The 25,951-nt window shown below is 41.0% G+C and overlaps 3 protein-coding genes across 3 annotated transcripts in view; 1 reads left to right on the top strand and 2 right to left on the bottom strand.

The window, feature by feature from the left end:
* The first annotated feature begins 312 nt into the window (after positions 1-312).
* Positions 313-14,551, top strand: sec23ip (SEC23 interacting protein). Its single transcript, XM_061837205.1, has 18 exons — positions 313-524; positions 967-1,469; positions 1,563-1,779; positions 1,894-2,087; positions 3,079-3,168; positions 3,431-3,551; positions 4,067-4,156; positions 4,726-4,867; positions 8,071-8,279; positions 8,728-8,816; positions 8,970-9,125; positions 10,441-10,536; positions 10,609-10,749; positions 10,845-11,000; positions 13,073-13,175; positions 13,280-13,462; positions 13,538-13,706; positions 14,121-14,551. Exons 1-18 carry the CDS (start codon positions 392-394, stop codon positions 14,200-14,202), a joined length of 2,874 nt encoding a protein of 957 aa, XP_061693189.1. The 5' UTR covers positions 313-391; the 3' UTR covers positions 14,203-14,551.
* A 53-nt stretch (positions 14,552-14,604) lies between these two features.
* On the bottom strand, positions 14,605-22,479 carry csgalnact2 (chondroitin sulfate N-acetylgalactosaminyltransferase 2). Its single transcript, XM_061837207.1, has 8 exons — positions 22,335-22,479; positions 19,780-20,657; positions 17,944-18,160; positions 17,705-17,806; positions 17,441-17,619; positions 16,130-16,224; positions 15,965-16,046; positions 14,605-15,836 (listed from the first exon to the last, which is right to left on the bottom strand). The coding sequence occupies exons 2-8, from the start codon at positions 20,429-20,431 to the stop codon at positions 15,544-15,546; spliced, it is 1,620 nt and encodes a 539-aa protein (XP_061693191.1). The 5' UTR covers positions 20,432-20,657; positions 22,335-22,479; the 3' UTR covers positions 14,605-15,543.
* A 1,949-nt stretch (positions 22,480-24,428) lies between these two features.
* Positions 24,429-25,951, bottom strand: part of ret (ret proto-oncogene receptor tyrosine kinase) — a 54,280-nt gene continuing 52,757 nt past the window's right edge. Inside the window, exon 23 of the mRNA XM_061836782.1 lies at positions 24,429-25,233. Within this exon, the coding sequence (XP_061692766.1) occupies positions 25,076-25,233 (158 nt within the window). The 3' untranslated portion in view covers positions 24,429-25,075. The remainder of the gene's footprint in view (positions 25,234-25,951) is intronic.

Raw genomic sequence — 25,951 nt, 5'->3', positions numbered from 1 at the left:
CTAGAATTTGAATTATAGAGTACTGTCATTCTGTGATAACACTTGAAATATCCGTATTTTGACATGACGTAACCAAACTCAAATTTGTCAACTAACACACGAATATAACGACCAACATGAATTTCTGAGAGTTCAGCACCATCAATCTGCAATATAATTTTACATGTATCGTGAGACATCAGGCGACATTTTTTTATTTTATTATTATTTTATGATTATTTCAAAAGTTATTTTTACATTCTACTGAAAGACAGGACTATGGGATATCATTTGAAACACCGAATCACGTCAGTCCGTTAATTAAAGAAGTCATCTTTTTCCCAGTAGACTTGAATGCATCATGCGTACTGACTGCCTTCTCCGGTAGTGGCTACGTGTAATTTAGAGGAAAATGGCAGATAGAAAAAACAATAATGTTCCTAACCCCGGCGCAAATCTGTTATTTAGTGGGGCTCCGGAGTTTAACTTCAATTTGCCTTTTATGCCAGTGAGTCAGGCCTCTGGTCCGGCGGTGCTGTCGGGGGGTAAGAAAAAATGAAATGAAACGTTAGCATACAAGCTAACTAGTTAGCAGATTTCCTCTTGGAATGTCAATTGTTATTCATTCCCATCTGGGAAATAGGAATGAAACGTATGATTTATATCATGAGTTGTCTTATCAGACTTTAGCCTGATTTTTACCTGTGTCATATGGTCAGACTTTATTCTAAAATGATTGATATCCATCTACATACAGTTTGTAGTTCTGTTAAAGTTACTCACAGTATGGTCTCGTATTTATTGTCTGTGTTGGATCAAATTCTGTGATGATTGTTTTCAGTTTCAAGATATTTTACAGCAATTATCTTGTAATCGACCAGTCCTTTGGAAATGTGTCAACATATTGTAATTGGGCTGTAATAGATTAATAACAGTGCATTTTAAAACCAGTTCATGCTTTTGATTGCGCACTATGATGCCCATCAGAGGATTCTACTGACGTTGGTGAGGAAGACAGCTTTTTGGGTCAGTGTTCTGGAAATGTACAAGCTCCTTCTACCTTCAGCTACTTCTCCAACCCAGTAACCAGCAGTGACCCGTTTGCATCTATTGGCCAACCACCATGCCCACCGCTTTCAGCAGCAGCCATGTGTGCTGTCACGGCATCTCTTCCTTGCAGTGCTAATGTGGCCTCTACGTTGCCTCCTAGCTCACAGTTGAACACAACCTCTGCTGTTTTCGGCAGCACAGTGTATCAGAGCCCAATGGGACGCCATACTCCTCCCCCTAGTACAGTGACCCCGCCACCACCGCCGCAGATGCAACCACACAGTCATAATCCTTATAGACACACAGCCACCAGCAGCAAAACCAGTCCTTATATTCCCGCTCCAGAGGTCCTGCCGCCGAGCCACACATCCCCTCGCAATCCCTACTCTGTTACCTCGGGGTCACAATCATTCCCGCTGTCAGGACCCACATTCACAAAGGTAAACTGTGCTGGATTGTATTGGTGATGATAAATGCCTGAAAGATAACTCTTCAGCAAAACATAAAGTCATTTTCTCTTTTCCTCTGCTCAGCCTCCTCCCAATCACATGCAGGCACCACCAGCACCACAACCTCCAGCCAACCCTGCTGGTGCAGTCGTGCCCGCTGGTCCCATGATGCAGTACAACTACAATGTATATGAACCGATTCAGCCTCACTGGTTCTTTTGCAAGCTAGTGGAGTCCAAAAGCCTGTGGCTTCCTTTCAGCATCATTGACTCCCTCCAGCTCGAGGAGACGTATAACTCTGGTACTACCAGTATAAAGAGTTTTCCTGAATGTTACTTATTCTCACTACTTTTAATCTAGAAAATCATATATTGTACTAAAAAGAGATAACATGCGAGACGTTTTGTTCCTCTAGTTCAACCAGATCCAGAAAATGTGATCGTGCGCACAGACGGAGGTCGTTTTGATGTACACCTCTACGACCGAACACGGTCAGCTGTTTACTGGGAGGAGGAGGATTCAGAGGTTCGCCGCTGCACCTGGTTTTACAAAGGGGATACAGATAGTCGCTTCATCCCATACTCTGAGGAATTCAGCGAGAAACTAGAGGTTTGTCATCCAACTTCATTTGAACGGAAGCAGAGCGACTTAAAAAGCCATCGATCCATTATCTGAGTCGCTTATACTCGCACGGGTCGCGGGAGCGCTGGAGCCTTATCCCAGCTACCCTTACGCTAAACCCTCCTTGGGGGAGAAGAGGGGGTACATCCTGAACTGGTTGCCAGCCAATTGCAGAGGACTTAAAAAAACAACCATTCGCACTCACATTCACACATATAGGCAATTTAGAGTCTCAATTGATGTACATAAAATTCACGACTGTTCATCTCAGAGTAGAAATGGTCATAAATAGCCACCCAAAAATAGTCACTCAAATGTGGTTGGTATAGTACAACACAGAAAAATGTAATTTTGTGGACATATTCATGTAAGGCGGCATGGTGGCGCAGCTGTAGAGTGTTGGCCTCACAGTTCTGACGACCGGAGTTCTAATCCCAGCCCTGCCTGTGTGGATTTTGGATGTTCTCCCCGTGCCTGTGTGGTTTTTCTCCGGGACCTCCGGTTTCCTCCCACAGCCCAAAAACATGCATTAATTGGACACTCTAAATTTGGTTTGATTGTGAGTGTGACTGTTGTCTGTCTCCATGTGTTCTGCAATTAGCTGGCAGCCAGTTCAGGGTGTATCCCGCCTCCTGTCCAAAGATAGCTGGGATTGGCTGCAGCACTCCCACGACCCTCGGATCTTCGTAAGGATAAGCAGCTCAGTAAATGATGGATATTCATGTAATTTTGAAAAAAAAAAAAAAAAAAAGTACACACCAATGAAATTCTAGCAAAACTACATTGGAGGTAATACAAATTCACAAATGAACAAAAATTCACAAATGAACCAGATGTGAGTCTAATACAGTATAAGAATTCTGAAAATTGTTCTTTTGCTTGCTGCTACATGGGTATAATTTAAATGTACTAATTTATGGTGTCCACTCTTATGTTTGAACTTGTAATTGCCATTCATATCTTGTCATTCTTTCTACAGGCAGAATACAAGAAAGCTGTATCTACCAACCAATGGCACCGTAGACTGGAGTTCCCATCTGGAGAAACCATTGTCATGCACAATCCAAAGGTAAACCAATTCCAAGTTTCTCTTGTTTCCTGGAAAAGTGCTGGAAATTGAGATTATTTTATTGTTTTGTCTCTTTGTGTTGAAATGCAAAAAAAATAATTTTGCACATCATTTTGTATTTACCACATAACATCTGGAAAATTCACTGAAAGTTTGAAAAAGTGTTTGCATTGAACCTTGGAAGTGGGTCAAGCCCTCAAATCAGGGAAGTAGTAGCCGTGATTTGGTGAGTGACACAGCTTTGTTGTCAATGTTTCTGTAGGTGATAGTGCAGTTCCAGTCCTCCTCCATACCTGATGAGTGGGGCACGAATCAGGATGGACAAACCAGGCCCAGAGTGGTGAAGAGAGGGATTGATGATGACCATGATCAAGTTCCTGATGGTAGACAAGTTGTTCTTGACGTAGCTGACTTAGACTGTGTACAAACGTAGACTGATATAAAGCTCACACTTGAGAGTTTTGGGGTTAGAATCTCAGGTCAAGCCTTCGTGTGAGGAGTTTGTATCTTCTCTCAGTGCTTGTGTTGTTTTTCTTTTTCCCATCAGGAAACATGCATGCTATGTTAATTGAAAAAAAGCCAAAACATAAGAGTATGTAATCATGAAAATATCATTTCATGTATGGATATGAAATGCAGATCTAAATTTAAGCATGGACTTGGGCTCTTTTTGTGGAAGGTATTTCTTGCTCATTAATATGAACAAAGAAACCCCAAGATTTAAGATTCTGATTTATAAACCAGGATGGAAAAGTGCCAGCCATCGTCATAGAAACAGACACTTACAATGTGAGATACCTCTTAGTGCATGATGATGAAACTGTTGATAAAAACCATAAATAACTTTGATGATTAATTTGATAACTAAGACCATATCCATTCTCTGCACCTTTTCCAGGCGAGCTCCCTAAAGTTGACCATCTTGTTTTCATGGTTCATGGAATTGGTCCCGTATGTGACCTGAGGTTTCGGAGCATGGTTGAGTGTGGTGAGTTTAAATGAATGGCAGTATTTCTGCAGCCTATATTATGCTGCACCGCACGTGGTCACATATCGTAGGGTGCATAGCTAATAGGTTGCAGTTACAATAAAAACAGTAGTGTAAAAGTAAGGTGAGTTACATATGGTATAAAGAGTTGAAAATGTATAAGCAGTGTTCCACTAGTACAGTACACCCCAACATGTTAGTTAGAAAACACGACACAACCTCTTAGTCTCGTTTTTTTTTTTATAGCATACTACATTGGTAAAATACTCCCTCAAATGTGGTCCATTGATTGCAAGTGAAATTTGTAAATGTGTTCACAAAAATGTAATTTTTCCAACAAATTGTTACAAGAATGAACAGATACCATTGAAATTCTAGTAAATCAAAAATGTTCTTTCAAATTAAAATAATTCTACCTCCAAAGTCAAAATCACCAAATTCCAAAAGTTGCTCTTGAGTTCTCTAACAAATTCTGTCGCTGACTCTTCACAGATTTCTTTTATTTACAGTATGTTGAGGACTGTAAATGTAGAATATCATGACCACATTTGCTCGATATCATCTTTCAGTGGATGACTTCCGCAGTGTGTCGTTGAAGCTGCTGCAGAGTCACTTTAAGAAACCCTTGGACAATCACGCCATCAGTCGGGTGGAGTTCCTGCCGGTCCAGTGGCACACGGCTCTTCATGGAGATGCCACAGGGGTGGACAGGTGAGGAGACCTGACACCCTTGACATGCTGTGCTAGATTGACAGCAGCTCAAATATTTATTGAACTTGTCACAATTTTCTCACTAAATGTATCTCCAAAACTGCTATTGAGATTAAAATTTCACCAGATGTTAGGAAGAACCAAAGTAATTCATACTGGCAAAGAAACGAAAATAAATACGATCGGAAAATAAGTTATGTGTAATAACATGAAATGACACAGAGAAAAAGTATTGAATACGGCAAATCGTATTTAATACTTTTTACAAAAGCCTTTGTTTGCAATGACAGCTTCATGACGCAGCCTTTATGAAGAAAGTGATCACATGCATTGCTCTGGTGCGAGTTTGGCACATTGCTCAACACAAGCAATCTTCAAATCTTGAAGGTCTCACGGGCTTCTTTTATGGACATTGAGTTTCACTTCTTTCCAGAGATTTTCCATTGGTTTTAAGTCAGGTGATTGTATGAAGCATTCTAGCAGCTGTATTTTTCCCCCCTTTGAAACCATATAAGTGTTTCCTTGGCAGTATTTTTTTAGACATATTCCTGATGAAATATCCACCCTCTTTTCATCTTCATCTTCATCATTCTCGTAGATAGCAGCAGGTTTCTGTCAAGAATGTCTCGGAACATTTTAGCAGTGCCATTTGTTGAAAAGAAGCCCCACACCTTCATGTTCCCACCTCCTAACGTCACTGTTATTATCGAGTTCTCAGTGTGATGTGCAGTTCTCCTCCAAATGTGGTGTGCATTCTGACATCCAAAGAGTTCAATTTTGCTCTCATCCGACCAGACTATATTGTTCCAGTATTTAACTGGCCTGTCCAAATGTTGTTCAGCACACTTTAGACAAGCTTTGACATGCTTTTGTTTTAGAAATAGAGTCTTACGTGTTAAGCGTGCATATAGCCCATCATGGCAAAGTGAATTAGACACTCTTTTCCTTTTGAAAACAGTACCTGCTAAGTCCAGGTCTTTTTGAAGGTCTCCACAGGTGGTCTTTGGCTCCAGGACAACTCTTCTGATTATTCTTTTCACTCCTGTCAGAAATCTTGTAAGGAGCACCTGATTGAGGCACATCTATGGTGGTATGGTGGCTTTTCGTTTAAGTATTATGGCCCCAACTGTGCTCACTGGAACGCTCCGAAGCTTAGATATTCACCATGTTACCAATGCCGTTGTGATGGTTTGCAGCAATCACTTGCGATAATGGTCTTGTGACAGCTCTGTGCTGGTACCCATCATGAGATGTGTCTTGACTCACATTTTGGCAATGCCACTATTGTCACTATACATCAATTTGGACTGAACCAGCTGATATTCATTTGTGCTGACAAGGGGCTGAATTATTGTTTATTGATCAATTTAAGATGTTTTTAGGATTTCCATGCCCTTTTGCACCTCCCTTTCTTTGGTGTTCAATGCTTTTTCACTCTGTCATTTCACATTTTTACACACAACTTCATCACTGATCACTTTTGGAAGTATATTTGGTGAGGAAAAATGGTGACGTGTTAAAATCTTATTACAGCAGCTGGCTGGGTGTATGGGTATGTGTCTATATATATATATATATATATATATATAATATATATATATATATATATATAGTGTGTGCCTTGTGAAAATATTCGGCCCACTTGAACCTTTCAACCTTTTCCCTAAAAAAAAAATTGTCAAGAATCAACAACAATTGGGACACATTCGTGAAGTGGAATGAAATTCATTGGATATTTTAAACTTTTTTTTAACAGATAAAAACCCGAAAAGTGGGGCATGCAATATTATTTGCCCCCCTTGCATTAATACTTTGTAGCACCACCTTTTGCTGCAATTACAGCTGCAAGCCACTTGGGGTATGTCTCTATCAGTTTTGCACATCGAGAAATTGAAATTCTTGCCCAATCTTCCTGGCAAAACAGCTCGAGCTCAGTGCGGTTGGATGGAGAACGTTTGTGAACAACAGTCTTCAACTCTGCCCACAGATTCTCGATTGTATTCAGATCTGGACTTTGACTTGGCCATTCTAAGACCTGGATACGTTTATTTGTGAACCATTCCATTGTAGAATTGGCTTTATGTTTTGTATCATTGTCCTGTTGGAAGATAAATCTCCATCCCAGTCTCAGGTCTTTTGCAGACTCCAACAGGTTTTCTTCCCGAATGGTCCTGTATTTGGCTGCATTCATCTTCCCATCAATTTTAACCATTTTCCCTGTCCCTGCTGAAGAAAAAGAGGCCCAAACCACGAGGGTGCCACCACCATCTTTTACAGAGGGGATGGTGTGTTCAGGGTGATGAGCTGTGTTGCTTTTACGCCAAACTTGTCGTTTTGCATTGTGGCCAAAATGTTCGATTTTGCTTTCATCTGACCAGAGCACCTTCTTCCACATGTTTGGTGTGTCTCCAAGGTGGCTTGTGGCAAACTTTAAATGAGACTTTTTATGGATATCTTTGGGAAATGGCTTTCTTCTTCCCACTCTTTGATAAAGGCCAGATTTGTGCAGTGATTGTTGATCTGATTGTTGTCCTATGGACAGACTCTCCCACCTCAGCTGTAGATCTCTGCAGTCCATCCAGAGTGATCATGGGCCTTTTGGCTGCATCTCTGATTAGTCTTCTCCTTATTCGAGGTGAAAGTTTAGAGGGACGGCCGGGTCTTGGTAGATTTGCAGTGGTCTGATACTCCTTCCATTTCAATATGATAAATAATAATGACAGTGCTCATTGAGATGTTTAAAGCTTGGGAAATCTTTTTGTATCCAAATCCGGCTTTAAACTTCTCCACAACAGTATCTCGGATCTGCCTGCTGTATTCCTTGGTCTTCATGATGCGCTCTGCACTTTAAACAAAACCCTGAGACTATCACAGAGCAGGTGCATTTATACGGAGACTTGATTACACACAGGTGGATTCTATTTATCATCATCAGTCAACATTGGATCATTCAGAGATCCTCACTGAACTTATGGAGTGAGTTTGCTGCACTGAAAGGAAAGTAAAGTGGCCAAATAATATTGTACACCCCACTTTTCAGTTTTTTATTTTTTCAATAAGTATAAAATATCCAATAAATTTCGTTCCACTTCACAATTGTGTCCCACATGTTGCACAAAAAAAGAAAATTTTATATATAAACACACACACACACACGTAAGATTGTAAATTTATAACGTAACATCAAATATTTCTCTTTGCAGGAGAATAAAGAAAATCACATTACCCAGCACTGGACGATTACGTCACTTTACAAATGAGACATTGTTAGATGTACTATTCTACAACAGTCCTACTTACTGCCAGACCATCATGGACACCGTTGCCTTCGAGATTAACAGACTTCATACCCTGTTCTTGAAGAGGAACCCTGATTATAAAGGAACAGTGTCTGTTTCCGGGCACAGCTTGGGTACTGCGCTACTTTTTATCTTTAGCTGTAAAGGAGGATAACTCTGTACCTTCTATCTAAAATATATTAGTGTTATAGTGGTTTGCCTAAATATAATTCACTGTAATCCATTGACCACCATGTTGATATTTTAGTTAGCACGTTCTGAGAAAATAGGTGGATGGACATTAATCAGTCACAACTTTATGACCCGATATCCAATATTATATACAATACAATGGTTGTATCAATTATCTTCTTCAAGAGACAATGATACTGACAGGGTCCAACAGGTTTTTACTTTTCAATGTGTTACATTTTACAACTCGTACTGTACAAGTGCTCATAATGTAGCTGGTCAGTCTATGTAATACTTAACAGAATTATCATTTTACCAGAGGTTTTAGAAACCAGCTCATTTTCTTGTTTTGTGATGCTTTTGTCGTCATAAATGTAACTGTCATTTTAGGGTCTCTTATCCTCTTTGACCTGCTGTCAAATCAAAAGACTGATGTGACACCTCCTGTGATGCCCACCGTCAACGGAGAAGCCAAAGAGGTGATATTCACTATTCAATATTGTTTTCTTACATTAAATTCTGAATTATGTTATTTTTTGTAATCCTTCAGAACCAGCAGGGAATGGTATAAAAATTACAATTGTAACCTCATATGCTTCAAAGCAGTTATAAAGTTTGTTTCCAAAATCAAGGTGGCAGCCCAGGTTCCACAGGCAGTCATCCCTCCAGATGCTGAGGAGCAGCCCAAAGAAGAGGAGCTCGAGGATCTTTCCAATGTGCTTGAACATCTTGGCCTGTCAGAGTACAAGAATACCTTTGACGAGGAAAAGATTGACCTTGAATCTTTTGTAAGTGAAAGTTCAAGTCATGGTCTGCTGACGAGACCGTGCTTCAAATGGAATAGCTTTTTCTTGTGTGTGTGTCTCCACAAAAATCCCCCAAAATTCTGTGACATTTTTTTTCTAGAAATGGAGACTTTAAATTGCTCTTAGGTGTGATACTGATTTTTTTGTTTCTACGTGGCCTGCGATTGGCTGGCAACCAGTTTAGGGTGTATCCTGCCTCCTGCCCAAAAATAGCTGGTATAGGCTCCAGCACTCCCGCGACCCTTGTGAAGAGAAGCGGCTCAGAAAATGGATAGATGGATGGATCAGGCTAGTTTCAGCGCTCCCTTGCTATATCACCATTAACCTACTGCAGCTTCATTTGTTATATTTTGGAATTTTTAGTGTATGCTGTATTTGGATGGTAAAATAAATGGTTCTAAGCCTAAAACATTAAAACTGTAATAAATAAATAATACAATATAATAACTAAAACACATAAGGGAAGGCAGCGGGTGATTGATTCCCACTCAGTGATGGTGTTGATATGTGCCGTGAAACTAACTGGCGACCAGTTCAGGGTGTAGTCCGCCTTTTGTCCGGAGTTAGCTGGGATAGGCTCCAGCACTTCTGTGACCCTTGTGTAACCGGCTTGGAAAATGGACATGGACATAAAGAATAAAATGTACATAGAGTAAATCTGTGCATCGAACAGTAATACTGTGCAGTACTGTATGTTCAAGAATTTAAAAGATGTTAAGTATTGCAAGTCTTTACAAGAGTATGCTACAGGTTAAACGAGAGTGTGGGAATGATTAAGAGTCTGAGGAGGTTCATACAGCTTTAAAATATGTAGAAATTAACCCCCCTCAAACAAAAAAAAAGACTTTCCTTTTAAGATTTCACATATTGCGGTGGAGAACCTAGCCCCCGCTTTAAATGAGGGATTACTATATATAGTTTCCCCACTAAGTGCAGCAGCTCCTGTAATTGTGCTTTCATCTCCTGCAGGCGTGTCAAACTCATTTTTGTCACGGCCCACATTGTAGTTATGGTTTCCATCAAAGGGCCATTAAAACTGCAAAACCATAAAAGTCTTTAATCGCCTCATCATATATCCACACGAAATTTATGAACTGGTTTTGAGTCCGAAATCAAGGGTGATAGGTTTTTCACCTATCCAGGGTGTACTCAGACTCTCGCCAGTTAGCTGGTATAGCCCCCAGCTCACTTGCGGCCCTAATAAGTGTACAAGCACCATAGGAAGTGGATGGATGTTTTCGTGATTATTAATGCTGATTAGACTCGACTGATTTGTGTCTTTGTGCTCTTCTTTTAGCTCATGTGCACCATTGAGGACTTGAAGGATATGGGTATTCCACTTGGCCCGCGGAAGAAAATGGCCAAATTTGTCAAAGAAAGAGTGACTAAAGAGGCAAGTTTCAGAAAAACGTGACCCTTTAAACAGTTGTCTGACCTGCTCTTGTGTAAATTGATGGCTGCTCAGGAGAAAAAAGATGACGTCCGGGTGGTCAGTCTAGTTGCAGAGCCCACACAAGCTGCTCAGACTGGTACTGAGAAGAATCTGCCGCCAGGTGTCTCCTCCATCCACGTTGACTACAACTACTTTGAAGTTGGCACCGGACAGGTACGTGTAGTCGTGTTGAAGCACTTGAAGCAGATTGTCCTTTTTGACTGGGTGTCTAAATGTCTGCCTAAACACATCACTGCCATGCTTTACAGGTGTCAGTGGTCTATCACAATCTAAACTTCAGTCCAGTTAATTTCTTTGCCCTGGGATCTCCAATCGGCATGTTCTTGACTGTCAGAGGCCTGGAGAAGATTGAAGAGAACTATCAGCTGCCAACGTGCAAAGGATTCTTTAATATTTACCATCCGGTAGGCGTTCCACCTCAAAGTGTGTCTGAGGCATCTTAAGTGAAACATGGAGGCTTGGTATTTTTTTTTTTCCCTCAAAAATGGATTCCCCACAGTAAAGTGGTCAGCTGGTTAGCACATCCGCCTCACAGTTCTGAGCAACCGGGGTCAAATCCGGCCTTGACTGTGTGGAGTTTGCATGTTCTCCCTGTGCCTACGTGTGTTTTCGCTGGGTACTCTGGTCTCCTTCCACATCCCAAAAACACGCATTGTTGGCCAATTGAATTTGCCCGTAGGTGTGAATCTGCTTGCGAATGGTTATTCGTCTATATGTGCCTTTCGAATAGCTGGCAACCGCCTCTCGCCGCGACCATAATGAGGATCAGAGATGTAGAAGATGGATGGATGGATGGAATTATTTCCCCTCAGCAGTTTCCATAGCCTGTTGACGCACCCTTGATAGCAAAGACATGGCGGCGAACAGGAAAACTAATAGAATCCGTAACTGTATTGACCCATTGATACAATATGTCACTATCAACCGGAGTCTTTCCATACTCAATGGAAAGAGCAAAAGTAAGCCCTTTTTTAAAAAGGGTGATAAGCAGTTTCTCAAACTACAGGCCTGTTTGATTGCTTGTACCGGTGAAAACAAATAATAGAAAAAGTATTCACAATGTTGAGTAAAATTATTTAAAAATACTGTACGTGTTAAATAGTGGTCAGTATGGGTTTAGAACAAAACATTCAACAGCAATGGCAATCATGACGTTTATTGGAAAAAATTTCTATAGCAATAGACAACAAAAACTATATACGTATTTTGTATTCATTTAGCAAAAGCTTTGGATGTTATTGATCACTCAAGGCTATTTAAAAAAACAATTTCAAAAGGGGATAAAAGCTTCTATGTTTAATTTGTTCAAATAAGTACTGTCATTGAAAATTGGAAGTACCAGTATATGACATTAATTATGGACTTCCATGAAGATCACTTCAAATCCGAATTGTTAAAATTGATCATTCATGACTTTGTAAATGCATGTAAACTACTTGGGAGTATCATATTGGTTGATGTTGCAACACTGTTTTATTCAGGATAAATATACACTAATCATGGGTGCTCAATGCGTCGATCGAGTGAGGGATGACTGGTTTGGCACAATTCACATATGTACTGTTATAAAAATTAAAAGAAGCCACTGGTTTCTTTTAGGCAGCACACGGAACTTTCTCTAACAATGACCACTGCTCCTAATTTACCTTGCACTCCCCCCCGACTCTTAAAGATGTACACTCATAATTACAAATGTTACAGTATTTATGCAGCCCATCAACATGTTCTATAATGACAGCGTCTACCACCGCTGCTTTAGTTAGCAACACAGTCTGGGCAACGTAGAGCAAAGACTAGCTAGACATCCTGCTTATGTTTACTTTTGACATTAATGGAGAAAGTTAAAAAAGAAATGCTGTTGTTTTAAGATGCAATGACTGTCGGAGTTTGTGAATAATTGAAGAAAAAGTGGTTAAACTGGACGAGATTTTCTGTTTTCCGAGTGGGTAAGGTCTGGTCTGAAGAAAAAGTAGAAAATGCAGGATGAGATGGTGTGTAATTTTAAAATTCCACCTTGGCATAACCTGATCCAGGATGAAAGCACAGACAATGCAGTGCACAAAAAGCTACTTCTGTATTTTAAATATAGGAGGCAACATAACATTAACCTCCTCTTCATCATCATCATCATCATCTTCCCCCCACTCCCACCCCCGCTGTCGTCGGTAGCTTGCGAGAGGCTGACTGCTTGAAAAGTAAATCATGGGGTAAAAAAGTCTGAGCACCCCTGCAAGTAATGCAAATGGTAAATTATGAGTTCATACTGAAAATAAAAGACTGTTACTCATTGTCAGCAAGACAAATTTTACGTTGTTTGACAGAATGATGTATCATTCCAAATAGAATGGTTGGAAATTGAAAGGTGTAACAGACATCGCATTTTTAGGGAATACGATTGTCTAAAGCAGTAGCCCACATCTGATTTAGATAGCAATCTTCATGGCAAACTTATTAATGTCACTCATCTCTGGTTCAGTTGGACCCAGTGGCATACAGGATTGAGCCCATGATAATATCGGACTTGGAGCTGAAGCCAGTTTTGATACCGCATCACAAAGGAAGGAAAAGGCTGCATCTTGGTAAGCAAAAGAAACGTTAAGAATGTGTTTATGTTGAATATTTAATATTGACATTTCATAGTTGTGGTCCCAGTAGTCCTTGGGAATGTATCTTGGTGTTTCAGAGCTGAAGGAGAGTCTGTCTCGGATGGGCTCAGACCTGAAGCACGGTTTTATCAGTTCGTTGAGGAGCGCGTGGCAGACACTCAACGACTTTGCTCGCGCCCACACGTCGTCTGCTCAACTTCAGGCAGAGTTGGCTATGGTGGCCAATCAGATTGAAGAGCAGGAGAAAAGAGCGCAAGATCGTGAGCGTCTCTCTCATAGTTGCCATTTGGATATGTGTGCAGTTCTTTTTTCACAATATTCATGCTTTGCTTTAGTTTCAGAGCAAAGACCATCAGAGATCCCCGAACCACACAAAGAGGAGGAGCCTCAGGTTCGGATCGGGATGTTGAATGGAGGGAATCGGATCGACTTTGTCCTGCAGGAGAAGCCCATTGAGAGTTTTAATGAGTACCTGTTTGCCCTCCAGAGTCATCTCTGCTACTGGTACCAGACTCATTTATTCATGTTTACCAATATGTCCACTGTGTACACTACATGCACAGATCCCCAGACTAATTGATGAGTGTAATTAGGCAGCTTGGTGGTGAAGTGCCGTCTCCTCTGGTAAAATACAATCCTTCTTGGGGACAGTTCAAACTGTCAAACAAATTGTTTGTGACGAGGGGGACGCGGAGGCTTACGGAACAGCACTGCCCCTGACATTCTCATTCTCACACCCCACATTAGAAGAAGGTGGGATGTCAGTGATTTGTGTGTCCCCAGAACAAATTAAATTCAAGAGGGCCTCAGTGACATTTCATCAAGACACCGAGGAGCAGTTTAAATGAAAGAAAAAAAGAAACCTTCCCTAGTATTAACATTTATATCAATCCTTAATATTCAATTTGTGTTTTGTAGGCAATCTGAAGACACAGCTCTGCTTATCCTCAAGGAGATCTACAAAAGCATGGGAGTCCAGCCAGAACACATGGTGCATTAGCACAGTAAAGGCCCACATCATGAAAGACTTTTCCATTTGGTCCCATTTTCCTGGATTATATTTTCAATTTCATTCTTTTCATTTCCATACGTGATGTACTGTATGCAAATTTATAACATCACCGTATTACACTATTTGTCTTAAATTAACTGAATAAATAATAATAAAATTGAATTCCTTGTAGATTAAAAGTCTTGACGAGTGCAACAATATTTTATAAATTGTACAGCTGGATAAGGAAAGGAGTGGATCATTCGATAAAATGCCAAAAGAATTACGTAGCAGCAGTCATTTTAGCCTCCTGTGTTCAACAGGCAAATTGAACAATAAACCATTTGCTTGCATGTTATTTGTGTTGAGTTCTTTGGTGGAGAGGAAGACTATAGACTGACAAAATGAACCAACTGTTCTACCAAAAGCTTTAATAGCTGTAGTTAACATTCATGAAGACCACACAGCATTGTGAGACTGATCTTTAGACATAAAACTACTCCTCACCTGCCCTGAAACAGTTTCTGGGGTCAACTGATGACTTTTATCCTTCTAACCTTAGCAGTAAGATGGCCTCTGGAACAAAGGTGAAGGAGTCTCCCAGCGTCAAAACATCAGAACGTGGGTACGAGATCAAAATAATTGGTTCACATGAATAAAAGACATTTTGTAAAATTATTTACAAGCGTACCATTCAAACACAGTCCAGTACTGAGAATAAATAGTGCCAATAAGCTTTGCTGGGCATGAACGCCACACTTCAGAAAACAAAAATACAGGACAATCATACCCAATATTAGTTCTGCATGCCCACATTAGATCCTTGCACCACCAATCACATTAACATGCTTCTCTATTAAGACAGCGACTCTCACAGAAAATTAAAAAAAGGTCCCTTTTATCAAACAGCTAATAAATAGAATACTAACTGAACAATATGGCTCCAAAAGACTTACAAGGTTGATTACCCCTCATTTGCAAAAGTAACGTAACTCGGTTTGTAATCCAAGAAGTGGAATTTCACCTTGATTTAAGAAATGGCAAACTGCTGAAATCTATTGACGGGTCACACTTGAAAGGTCGCACACCGGGACTGAGCAAAATGATACTTAGATTGGCCCCTTTCACAGCAGGTAAATGGTCAATACCTCCAAGCAAAATGACTATTTTGAGGAAATGTATAAGAAACGCAGCAGGCTAAGTCGTGATCACCTGCTCTTTTTAGATTGCTGTAGCTCAACGAGCCACATTGTTCTTTTTTTGTACATTCATTTGTCTACAGCTGTGCATTGATAATGTCAGCATTTCACAGACTTTATGCTGATGCGACACCGACACGCAGAGAGCAGCTCAGTCCGCTGCTTTGCTCTGAGGCTTGAAGGCCTGCTTGCGGAGGTGAGCCTCAATCTCCTCCCGGAACACCAGCATTCCGAGGTGGGAGTGGGAGGCCTCATTCATGGCTTTGGACTGGATGCACATGCGGTACTGTTCTGGAGTCAGCTCGTCTGCGCACTGCTTCTCATGCCACAGGTGGAATAGACTGGACACCGGCGTCCGGATCACTACGAGGTCACTCCGAAGATATTTCCTGTACAAGTGGACGTCTTCTACACCCCAGCCTTTCACGTCAAGATCGAAACCCCCTTGGAGAGAGGAAAATGAGCCGTCAAGTTCTGGACAAACTGAGTAAACAAATGAGTAATACATGATGAATAGTGACGTTCTGGATAAAACGTGCAAGTAAGTAAATAAATGAAAGAGCTGTCCTTACCAATATTTAGGAAGTCTGAGCGATACTGACACGTCATACCGAAGCCGAAATCTCTCCAAAAACCAGCATCCTTTTTGTGAACCTATTTCAAACAAGCATTCACTGTTTTATGTAACTAAAGATGGCGGGATTAATTTGTCTTCAGTCATTTACCAAAGTTCTTACCAGCTGAAGTTCAACAGGTGGAGCCAGCTCCATATTTCCATAAACTATGGCAGGATTGTACAGACTAAACACCACTGGATAGAATACTTTTTTGTCTGCAAAGAAGAATATGATGTATACATTATATGTATTTGGATTAATTAAAAAAAGGCGAAACTGAAATATATGGCATGGTACAGATCTGGCTGAGGTTACAAAAAAAATAAACAAATTCTGCTGCACTTAAGGGTCCTAAGAGCATTGTGACTGCCATAATTACTAAATGGAAGATGTTTGGGATGACCACAGCCTTCCTCGAGGTGGCTGTCCAGTCAATCTGAGCATTTGGTTGAGAAGAGCCTTGGTGTTAGCGGTAAAGAAGAACCCAAAGATCATAGTGGCTGAGCTCCAGAGATGCAATTGGGAGATGGGAGAAAGTTCTAAAAAGTCAATCATCACTGTAGCCTTCCACAAGTCGGGCCTTTATGGTACAGTGGCCGTACAGAATCCTGTCCTCAGTGAAGGAGCCATGAAAACTCAAGATAATTTGCTAAAAACACTTGAAGGACTCCAAAATGGTGACAAATAAGATTCTTTGGCCCGATGAGACAAAAGATAGAACTTTTTGGTTTTCATTCTAAGTGGTATGTGTGGAGAAAACCAGAGACTGCTCATCACCTGTCCAGTACAGTCCCAACAGTGAAGCATGGTGGTGGAAGCATCATCCTGTGGAGGTTTTTTTTTCAGCTGCAGGGACAGGACAACTGGTTTCAAGGGTTAGATGAATGCGACCAAGTACAAGGTTATCCTGGACAAAAACCTTCTCCAGAGTTTTCAGGACCTCAGACTGGGTTCAAGACTCAATTTCTCACAAGACAATGACCCTCAGCACATAGCCAAAACAAAGGAGTGGCTTCAGAACAAGTCCTCGACTGTTCTTGAATGGCCCAGCCAGAGCCCTGAATTAAACCCAATTGAGCAACTCTGGGGAGACCTGAAAATGGCTGTCCACAAACATCGAACATCTAACCTGACAGAACTGGAGAGGATTTGTAAGGAGGAATGGTCGAGAATCCTCAAATCCAGGTCTGAAAACTTTGTTCCCAATTAAACTTGTGGCTGTATGAGCTCAAAAGGGTGATTCTCCCAAATATTGAGTAAAGTGTCTGAATACGTATGCCTGTGTGATATTTCAGTTTTTCTCTTTTAATAAACCTGCAAACATTTCAACAATCATTTTTTTTCTGTCAACACTGGGTGCTGTATGTACATTAATGAAAAAAATGAACTGAAATGATTCTCGATATTAAAATGACAGATGTTCAAGCATACTTGGATCTGCATGGAGACGACACGTATTAAGGAAGTCCGACGTGAAATGGATGTCGACGTCACAGAAAAACATGAGCACGTCGCCTTTGCTCCAAGCGTGTGCTCCAATATCCAGCCCCCGACCTCGGGAAAACTCCTCATCCACTGGGATCAGAGTGTAATTAGAGAAACTCTCCTCCCTGACATTAAAAAAAAAAAGTGATAGGTACATTATCATTTTAATGAAACATCTGAATGACAAGGTCGTAAGCAAAAAGGACGAACCTTGACATTGTTTCCAGAGATGATTTGACATCTCGAAGCCCCTCTTGCCCGAAATAAACCACCGTGAGATGAACTCGCTTGTCCTGCTGTACACACACCTCCCTAAGAGCAGTCAGTTACAGTAGATTTTTTTTCTATAACAACAATGTTAAAAAAAAAAGAAAAGAAAAAAAAAAGCAGTGTGGTGTGTCTCAAATGTACAAGCAGCAACACGTCAGGAAGAAACAAAATGTTCTCACCTGAAGTTATGCAAGAACTGTAAAAAGGTTTCTACTCTGCCCGCCAATGGCACAATGATGTTGATAATTATTCCAGACGCGTCGACAGTTGTGCTTCTGACTTTCATCAGCGGACCGAAAGGCCTGAAGAGGGTGACGTGGCGGAAGGTGCGAGACTCCTTTTTCGCAAAGAAGAGCTCGTAAAGTGACCCTTTGTCCCGCTCAGTCCTGTACATGCCTGCCAAAACACAAGATGATACCACACAGTTATTGTGTGGATGTGACTGACGCATTCATGCATGTCTCCAAAAATATTCCCAATCCTCACTTTGATCTTCCTTAATAACAGTGACTGTGCAACAAACACTTCGGGGCTTCAAAATTTTGGTTGCCATTTCCTTCATTAGGAAACACAGCCACATTTGGTTACTTACAACTAAACAACACACTGTAGAGAGCAGAGCTATGATTCAATTAGTTAAGAATGGAAATGACGATAGTTTAATGAAAATGCTATATAATATCTACAGTGGACCCTCCATACTCATGTTTTGGCACCTGCAAATTCATCTATTTGAATGAGATTATTGGACTTAAAGCGGCTAAAGAAACAGTCAAAGTCCCTCTTTCACTTCACACCATTTCCAGACGCGGTGGTGACATGTCTGCAAACATGGAAAGTTTAGTTTTAGAAAAAGTCCGTATTAGTACTAAGTTGGCATTGCAACAAGATGAGTCCATTGATAATTGTGGACAGGCCCAACTCCAGGCCAATGTTCGGTTTGTGGATGGAGGAAAAAAACTTTTTTTCCAGCCACTGCAACAAAAAAAAAAAACAACAGGAGAGGAAAATATTTAGGTTCCGCCTGAATATATTGAACAAAGTGGATTTAAATGGGAAAACTGGACTGATGGTCGGACGCACCGAAGGCTTTGTAAGCAGAGTGAAAGAAAAACACGAAGACATGATTGTTACGCACTGCTTTTTACACCGTGAAGCCCTCATGGCCAAGACCTTACCAGGAGAACTTTTTCCTGTGTTGGATGATGCTGTGCACATGGTGAACTTTGCAGAACCACAACTTCTTAAAAGTTGCATCCTTATGTGAGGAACTTAAAGCCTTGTTTCATACGCATTTTGTCCAGCGGCAAGGTACTGGCCCCTGTTTCTGAATTAGTGGAAGAAATAAGTGTTTCTGACAAATGAGAGGTCTGATTATGCAAAACTGCTTGCAACTGATGAAATAGACCACATGTATGCAAGGCTGAAATGAAAACCTGCTTAGAAGCACACATAAAATAAATGGATTCCGCTCCAAGCTGCAAACAACATGGAAAATGGAAATCTTGAAATGTTCATACTCACCAAGGAATGGCAAAATGTCTACACAGCAGCATTATGCGAGATAATAGTGAAACATTTCAAATCACTTGAGGAGAATATGTCATTTTATTTGTCTTCAGCCTCTATGCAATCCCTTGACTGGGTGAGGGCCCCATAAAGTTCAGGATCGGTTGGTGGAAAGGACGTGATTTTACAGGAACAGAAGGAACTAATTGAACTGAGACAACATGGTACTTTAAGGACAAGCTTTGCTGATATACCTTCAGACAGTTTTTTGGTTGGCGACTGACAAGGAGTACCCCATTCTGCCAGATCTATTTTGACATTGCTCCCATTTTCCACAAGCCTGACTACGATAAAAAGTAAAACCAGAGAGAGAGCAAGAGCTGTGGAGGAAGAGCTTTGTGCATGTCTTTCCGGTCAGAATATCAGCAAGTGTTGTTCTAGCCCACAATTTGCATCTTACCTAAAGAAAATGTATCTGTCAGCATGGAAACTACATCAGATATTACCTTCTATGAAGTGGCCCTCCTTGTAGGTTTGCCTCTGCATCGGCACGTCGTCCTCCACGCCGTCCTCCTCGTCAGGGTTGTTGATTATTTCCAGCGCGGCCTCGATGACCTCCACCAGTTCGTCTCGGCGATCTTTGCGAACAGGTTTCTCCTCCGGGTGTCGTGTCAGTCCCATCTCCAGCTGGTAAACCTTGGACGAGGTGAAGCTCTCAAAGGGTACCAGGGCATACTCGCTGGGCAGGCGCGCCCCCGTGTTCACCTCAGCCTTGTCGATTTGGGAGTGCAAATAATCCAGCAGATCTCCCGGCTCTTGGTCCTTGTTCTCGGCCAAGCCCTGCACCTCGGGGAGCTCCTTCTTGTCCTGCAGGAGCTTCAGCTTCTCGCTCATTTCCTGCAGCTCCTGCTTGAGCTGTGAAATTTGCCGCTTCAGACTGGAGGCGCGATTTAGGTGGCGGTCCTCCTGCTCCTGAAGCAGGGCCTGGTAGTACTCCTTTCCGTAAGGCTCCCCCGCTATGCCGGGCAGGACCAGGCTGACGTCAGCTTGAGGGGTGCACTCCAGCAGGTAGGCGAAAAACAGCAGTACCAGCAGCAGTAAGAGGCCCAGGAAGAGCCAGCGGACCCGGCCGTGGAGCAGCAACCCCCTTCTGGGCATCACGCTCTCAGACAAGCTCAAGCTCACCAGTCTGCATTCCCTTTCCTCTCTGACACACACTCAGGACATAATTCGCCACACAGATTCCACATGGAACATTTTTAGCTTTTTTTCTGCTACACATGTTTCAAGAGAAATGTGGGACAAATCAGTTCTGGTGAGTCCAGTCTAAAACTCCCTGTATCATTCGGTAAAATATTGCCGTGTAAATCCATGCGATCGTCACCTACGTAGGAGAAAAGAAAAATCCAAATGAAGACCGTAATGTGATTTAGCACATTTCCTGACCAATTCTTAGGCACATCAGGAGAGAATAAACACCTCCATGATTAGTACAATGTTCTGTTTGTATGGAATCTTTTTAAAAGAGGGGACGATTTGTCACCTACTGAGGCAGACACAACCAGGCTGACGCCAGTTATGTAACGCCACAGTCAAACTCCACCACAAGGCTCCACAATTAACATAAAAACAGTTCTCTCAAACAGACTCAAGTGTCCTGCTATGATCGGTTTACTCAGGAAAAGCATGCACCAAGCTACTTCCTGTTTAACAAATTAGTCTTTACAAAATAAAAGCACCAGAAAACTTGATGATACAACATAATGAATACTTGTAATATCATGACATCCAAGTAAAGAGATCTATCAAATATTTGGCCATTACAAAAATAATAATGCAGTTTGAATCCAAAGTGCTGGAGCAGGAGTAGTTTTCAGTAGATTGCTTCTGTGTCATAAAGTGACCTGTGTCATATTTTGACTGCTGCGCATCGATTCATTACATAAAAGTCTCAAAATAATGGGAAAATATTTGTTTCCATTATTGGACATAGCTCTCAAAACAACTTTTTTTTTTTTTTTTTTACAAGTCCTCTAATCAGCTTTTCTCTTAATTTAAAATTGCTTAAAAGTTAAGCTTAAAGGTCATTCAAACAGCGAGCGGTGCAATTCGTTTTAACCTGACAGTTGGGTCATTACCTGGCCTTTCCGAGACGCGACTAAATCACTAGTACGGTTACAATGAAAAGCAGCAGGGAGACAGCAGCATTTGACTACTTGCTATAAATAATTTGCATCTGTAGCTGAATAATACAATCATCTTGAATGTCCTTCAAAATTGTTTTTTTTTTCTTTAACGCAAAAAAATAAAAATGAAGAGGAAAAACAGTTGAGTGTAATTTAACCATGTGGGAAACTTTTTGTGTGTGTGAATTTAACTCAAGTTGTTGGCCTGACTTTGGGTGAAAGGCAGGGCTGACTGGTCGCCACGCAATTTCAGGACACACACACACACACACCACACACACACACACACACACGCAAAAAAAAAAACCCAAAAAAAAAAAAAAAAAAAAAAACATTCACACTTATAATCACAGAGCTGGACAATTTAGAGTCTTCAATTACCGGAATGTGGGAAGCAGTCAAAAATACCATTCCATCAAAATGATGAGAACATACAAATGCCACACAGCAAGGAGACTTGAACTACGAACCTCAGAATGTGATGCCACAAAATGACATTTTTGAGAAATTTCACAAAACTTTAAAAAAAGAAAAAAAAAAGACTTGCGCCGCTTTTCTCAGGATGCTGCGACCTTTTCACACGCTCAGAAAGCATTAATTTAACTTTAAATTGTCATTAGGTGTAAGCTTGATAGGTTTGCATTTGCATGAAATTAAATTAATGACACCTACTCCGGTTAACATCTCTGTTCCATAAAAATCAAAGTAGCAATCATTGTTCTGTCAACATTTATTCTGAACACGCTCAACCGGAAGTCGACCAGTTTTTTGCTGCCAGTTTAGCGGGTAGCGTTCTCTTCAGTGGTTTCCCGTTATTTGTCTGTCTATTGAAACCTACCGCGACGCAAGTATGTCGTTGTGGCCCAGTTACTTACTTTATCATGCGCGTTTCCCTCGCCGTTTGTTCTTGAGGCTGTAGGTGAGGAGCGTAGCCCACAGCAACAGAACAGCCTGTGTTGCAAAATGCCACGGAGCAAAAAGAAGAGTGGCTCGCCATCCACTTCCGGTCCGCACTGGCCAATAAAAGCCTTGCAACTACTTGACGTCACTGCACACGTTGGACCCTCGGATGATAACAAAAATATAATTGAATTACGCAAAGATTCCACACCAAACCCTCCATATGTCAGTGAAATATTTACCGTAATTATATTAGACTCCTAATGTAACATTTGAAGCTTTTGTCTTATTAACAAGTTGAATTTCCACTCGATGTCTTACGTAACCATTCAGCACGCGAGGCGAGCATTGATTGATATTGTTTCTATTGACAACATTTAATTAGACTGGCACAGATTAACGCATCAAAGCTATTTTAATGGATTTGTGTGATTGGTTTATTTTAATATTCGAAAACAGCCCGTTTTTAATTACAAGTGTGAAATCAAGAGCTGAACGTACTGCTGTCTGGAGATGTGATTTATAAAAATTATATAATCATGCAGTGATGTTCAAAATGATTTAGTATCAGAAATTGAGACATCTGGGTATGAAACATAAAAAGATTATGGCCAAATTCAATGCTTCTAAATAAACAAACTCACCTGAGTGATTTATTTGAAGTGGACAAAAGACGAAGGCAGATAATGTTCACACGGCAACATATTTATGTCATGTACATATTACAATATTCTATTAGTTGTGAATCCCTTTCATTTTCCATTAGCCTACATATCTAATTATATTTGACTGACAGAAACGAGTCTTGGCTTTTGCTTACATGTGTTCACTTAAGAAACGTAGGAGTTACGATGCTGTCATCGCAAAGAACACAGTGTAGTTTGTTCAGAAATAAAGTTCAGTGGAATTGTGTTTGAAATACAACCTTAGAACAATTCAGTGCAATCAATGTAATCAATCATAATCTCAGTTTTACTTCATTTCACTTTCATGTGTGATCATTTTTTTTCAGTGTTATGATTTTGTGGGGAAAAGAAAAATGCAAAAAATACATGACCACACTACTATACGTTGTGAGGTGGAACGATGGAAAACTGGTTAGCACATTGGCCTTACAGTTCTGAGAACCGGGTTTCAAATCCCGGCCCCGCCTGGGCCAGTTTGCATGTTCTCCCCGTGCCTGGGTGGGTTTACTCGGGGCACTCCAGTTTCTTCCCACATCCCAAAAACATGCAACGCTAATTGGACACTCTAAATTGCCCTGAGGTCTGATGGTGAGTGCGGCTGTTTGTCTCGATGTGCCCTGCGATTGGCTGGCAACCAGTTCAGGGTGTACCCCGCCTCCTGGCCATTGACAGCTGGGATAGGCTCCAGCACTCCCCGTGACCCCTGTGAGGATGAGGAGTATAGAAAATAAATGGATAGATGCACTACATGGTGCACTACCGGATGGATGGATGAATGGATGGCTGTCTGTCTGTATGTGCCCTATTGACCAGTCAGGGTGTACTCCACTCCAGCCCGACGATAGCTGGGATAGGCTCCAGCACTCTTGTGACCCTTGTGAGGATAAGTGGTTCAGATAATGGATGGATGGATGTTGCGACTGGACCAAGATTGTATGACTTGACTTGCAACTCACTAAAACCAAGCAATGACTTGACTTGACATGCTTGAAATGTAGTAGTGGGGGACTCCATTTTTTTTTTTTTTTTTTTTGGGCAGATACAGTTCCGTCGTACGTGATTTTTTCCCACCTCTGCAATTCAAATAGCTCACTGATGATAGTGGTACTTGCTTGACTTCTGTGTCGACGGGGAAGGTTCAGTTCCTGCTAAGTTAATGTGATTGTGGGTTGTTGTTTGTGTATACGTGCCTCGTGATTGTTTAGGGAAGAAAACTGAAGCCGTTGTCAGCCTTTTGCCTGGTATAAGCTCTGCGACTCTGAACAGAATGTGAATTCAATACAACTGTACAACAATAACGAAAGATGTGAACATAATGTACATTTTTATTGTTAAGTGTAACATAATCCAAAAAAACAAAACAACATAGCAATCATAGCACTCATTAGTTTACATGTTTTTCCCTTGACGTTTGTTTTTCCACTGAATGTTGAAAATGCCCACAGTTTGCCTTAACTAGCACTAATTTATTGACATTTCTCACAATTTTTTTCAAATTTTCATATTTAGTTTAACCTGTTTGTTTCTGTAAGGTCATGTGGGTAGAACAGAAAACTGGTCTTTGGACATGATAATGAATGCAGTCCTCCAAAGTGAAAACTTTCCTTCTTTTTTTTTTTTTTTTTAGTCCATTCAATCCCAGTTGTCTACAGCAGATGATGGTAAAGGTGTCCCCTTTTAATTCCTGGGCTGGAACGTGATCTTCACAGTCGCAATGTTTGGAGGCTACTGTCCAAGCTGCACAGGCACTTAAAAGACACTGACACTGACATAAAGTACAATCCGGTACAACAGTCATGCAGTGATACAATGTGGCCAACATGACTGTGAGGTAATAATTCAAGAAAAGTACGTAAGAGCTGAATGAAACATGGCCTACTTTGATCCAGCTAGTTTTGCAGCAAAGAGAGACCCCACTTTTAATACCAGTGCAACAGAAATAAAAGGGAACCAACTTTAGCATCAGAGTGTATCTGTACAGTCTTCTAGAAATATTCACATCGAGCAACACAACTTTTGTCTTGTCACGTCTAGCTATCGAGCTTGTCCACAGTTTTTGCGGGTGTAGGCAAAGCCATCCAGTTTGCATAAACACTATCATTGGCATATCTTGTAAAGACTGGATTAGTGGCATCATGTCTGTCGAGCGGTACCGGGCTCTTCTCGGGCCAGTTCGGGTATGACATGCCTAAAAATGAGAACACATGATTTTTCTGCACTCAGTTGAAAGGTAAGCAGCGTGCAGACAGCAAGGCTTTTCGATCAAACTCTGTAGTGGCAGACGTGCTCGACAGACGTGCCAAGTCGTGACTTTTGTAATCTGTATCGACGAGAATCTTTGTCATAAATCAAGGCATCAGGTAATATTGCATTTGCGACCTGTACATTCTGTTTATCCAAGTGACGTCACCAAAGAGTTGCGCTCAAAAGCCTTACTGTTTTCTCCGTTCACTATTATGGAATCATTCTAGCTAAACAGCTGCACACAGTGAGGAAAGAAGGAAAGTGAGAATGATTCAAGACAATCGGAAATTCAAAGCACAAGTAGTGACTGATGTGGCGAGGACCTGTTTCAAATGTCACCTGTTTCCTTCAGTGCCAACAAATGAGAACATTATGACCAAAAAAAGTGGAGAAAAAAATTGATATACACAAATAAAATGTTAATGAAGAGAGAGTGGCTGTGCATAAATAAATTATAACGATGAGTATAGTGAGTGTTATTTACAAATGAAGACTTTTTGGTAAGCTTTTCTGTACATTAGAAGCAGGTCCATATCAAACAGAACGCAAGACAACAGATAGTACTGTATTGTTTTTTCTCAGAGCATCTAATTTACGATGAAATGGTCAGGAATAATCAGCAAAAGGCATGCCCAGGTCACAGTCACACACGCTCATAACTT

Source organism: Syngnathoides biaculeatus, chromosome 12, assembly GCF_019802595.1.
Source record: "Syngnathoides biaculeatus isolate LvHL_M chromosome 12, ASM1980259v1, whole genome shotgun sequence".
NCBI classification, from domain to species: domain Eukaryota; kingdom Metazoa; phylum Chordata; class Actinopteri; order Syngnathiformes; family Syngnathidae; genus Syngnathoides; species Syngnathoides biaculeatus.
Note: the sequence above shows the minus strand (reverse complement) of the source record. Positions and strands in the feature narration are given on the sequence as shown.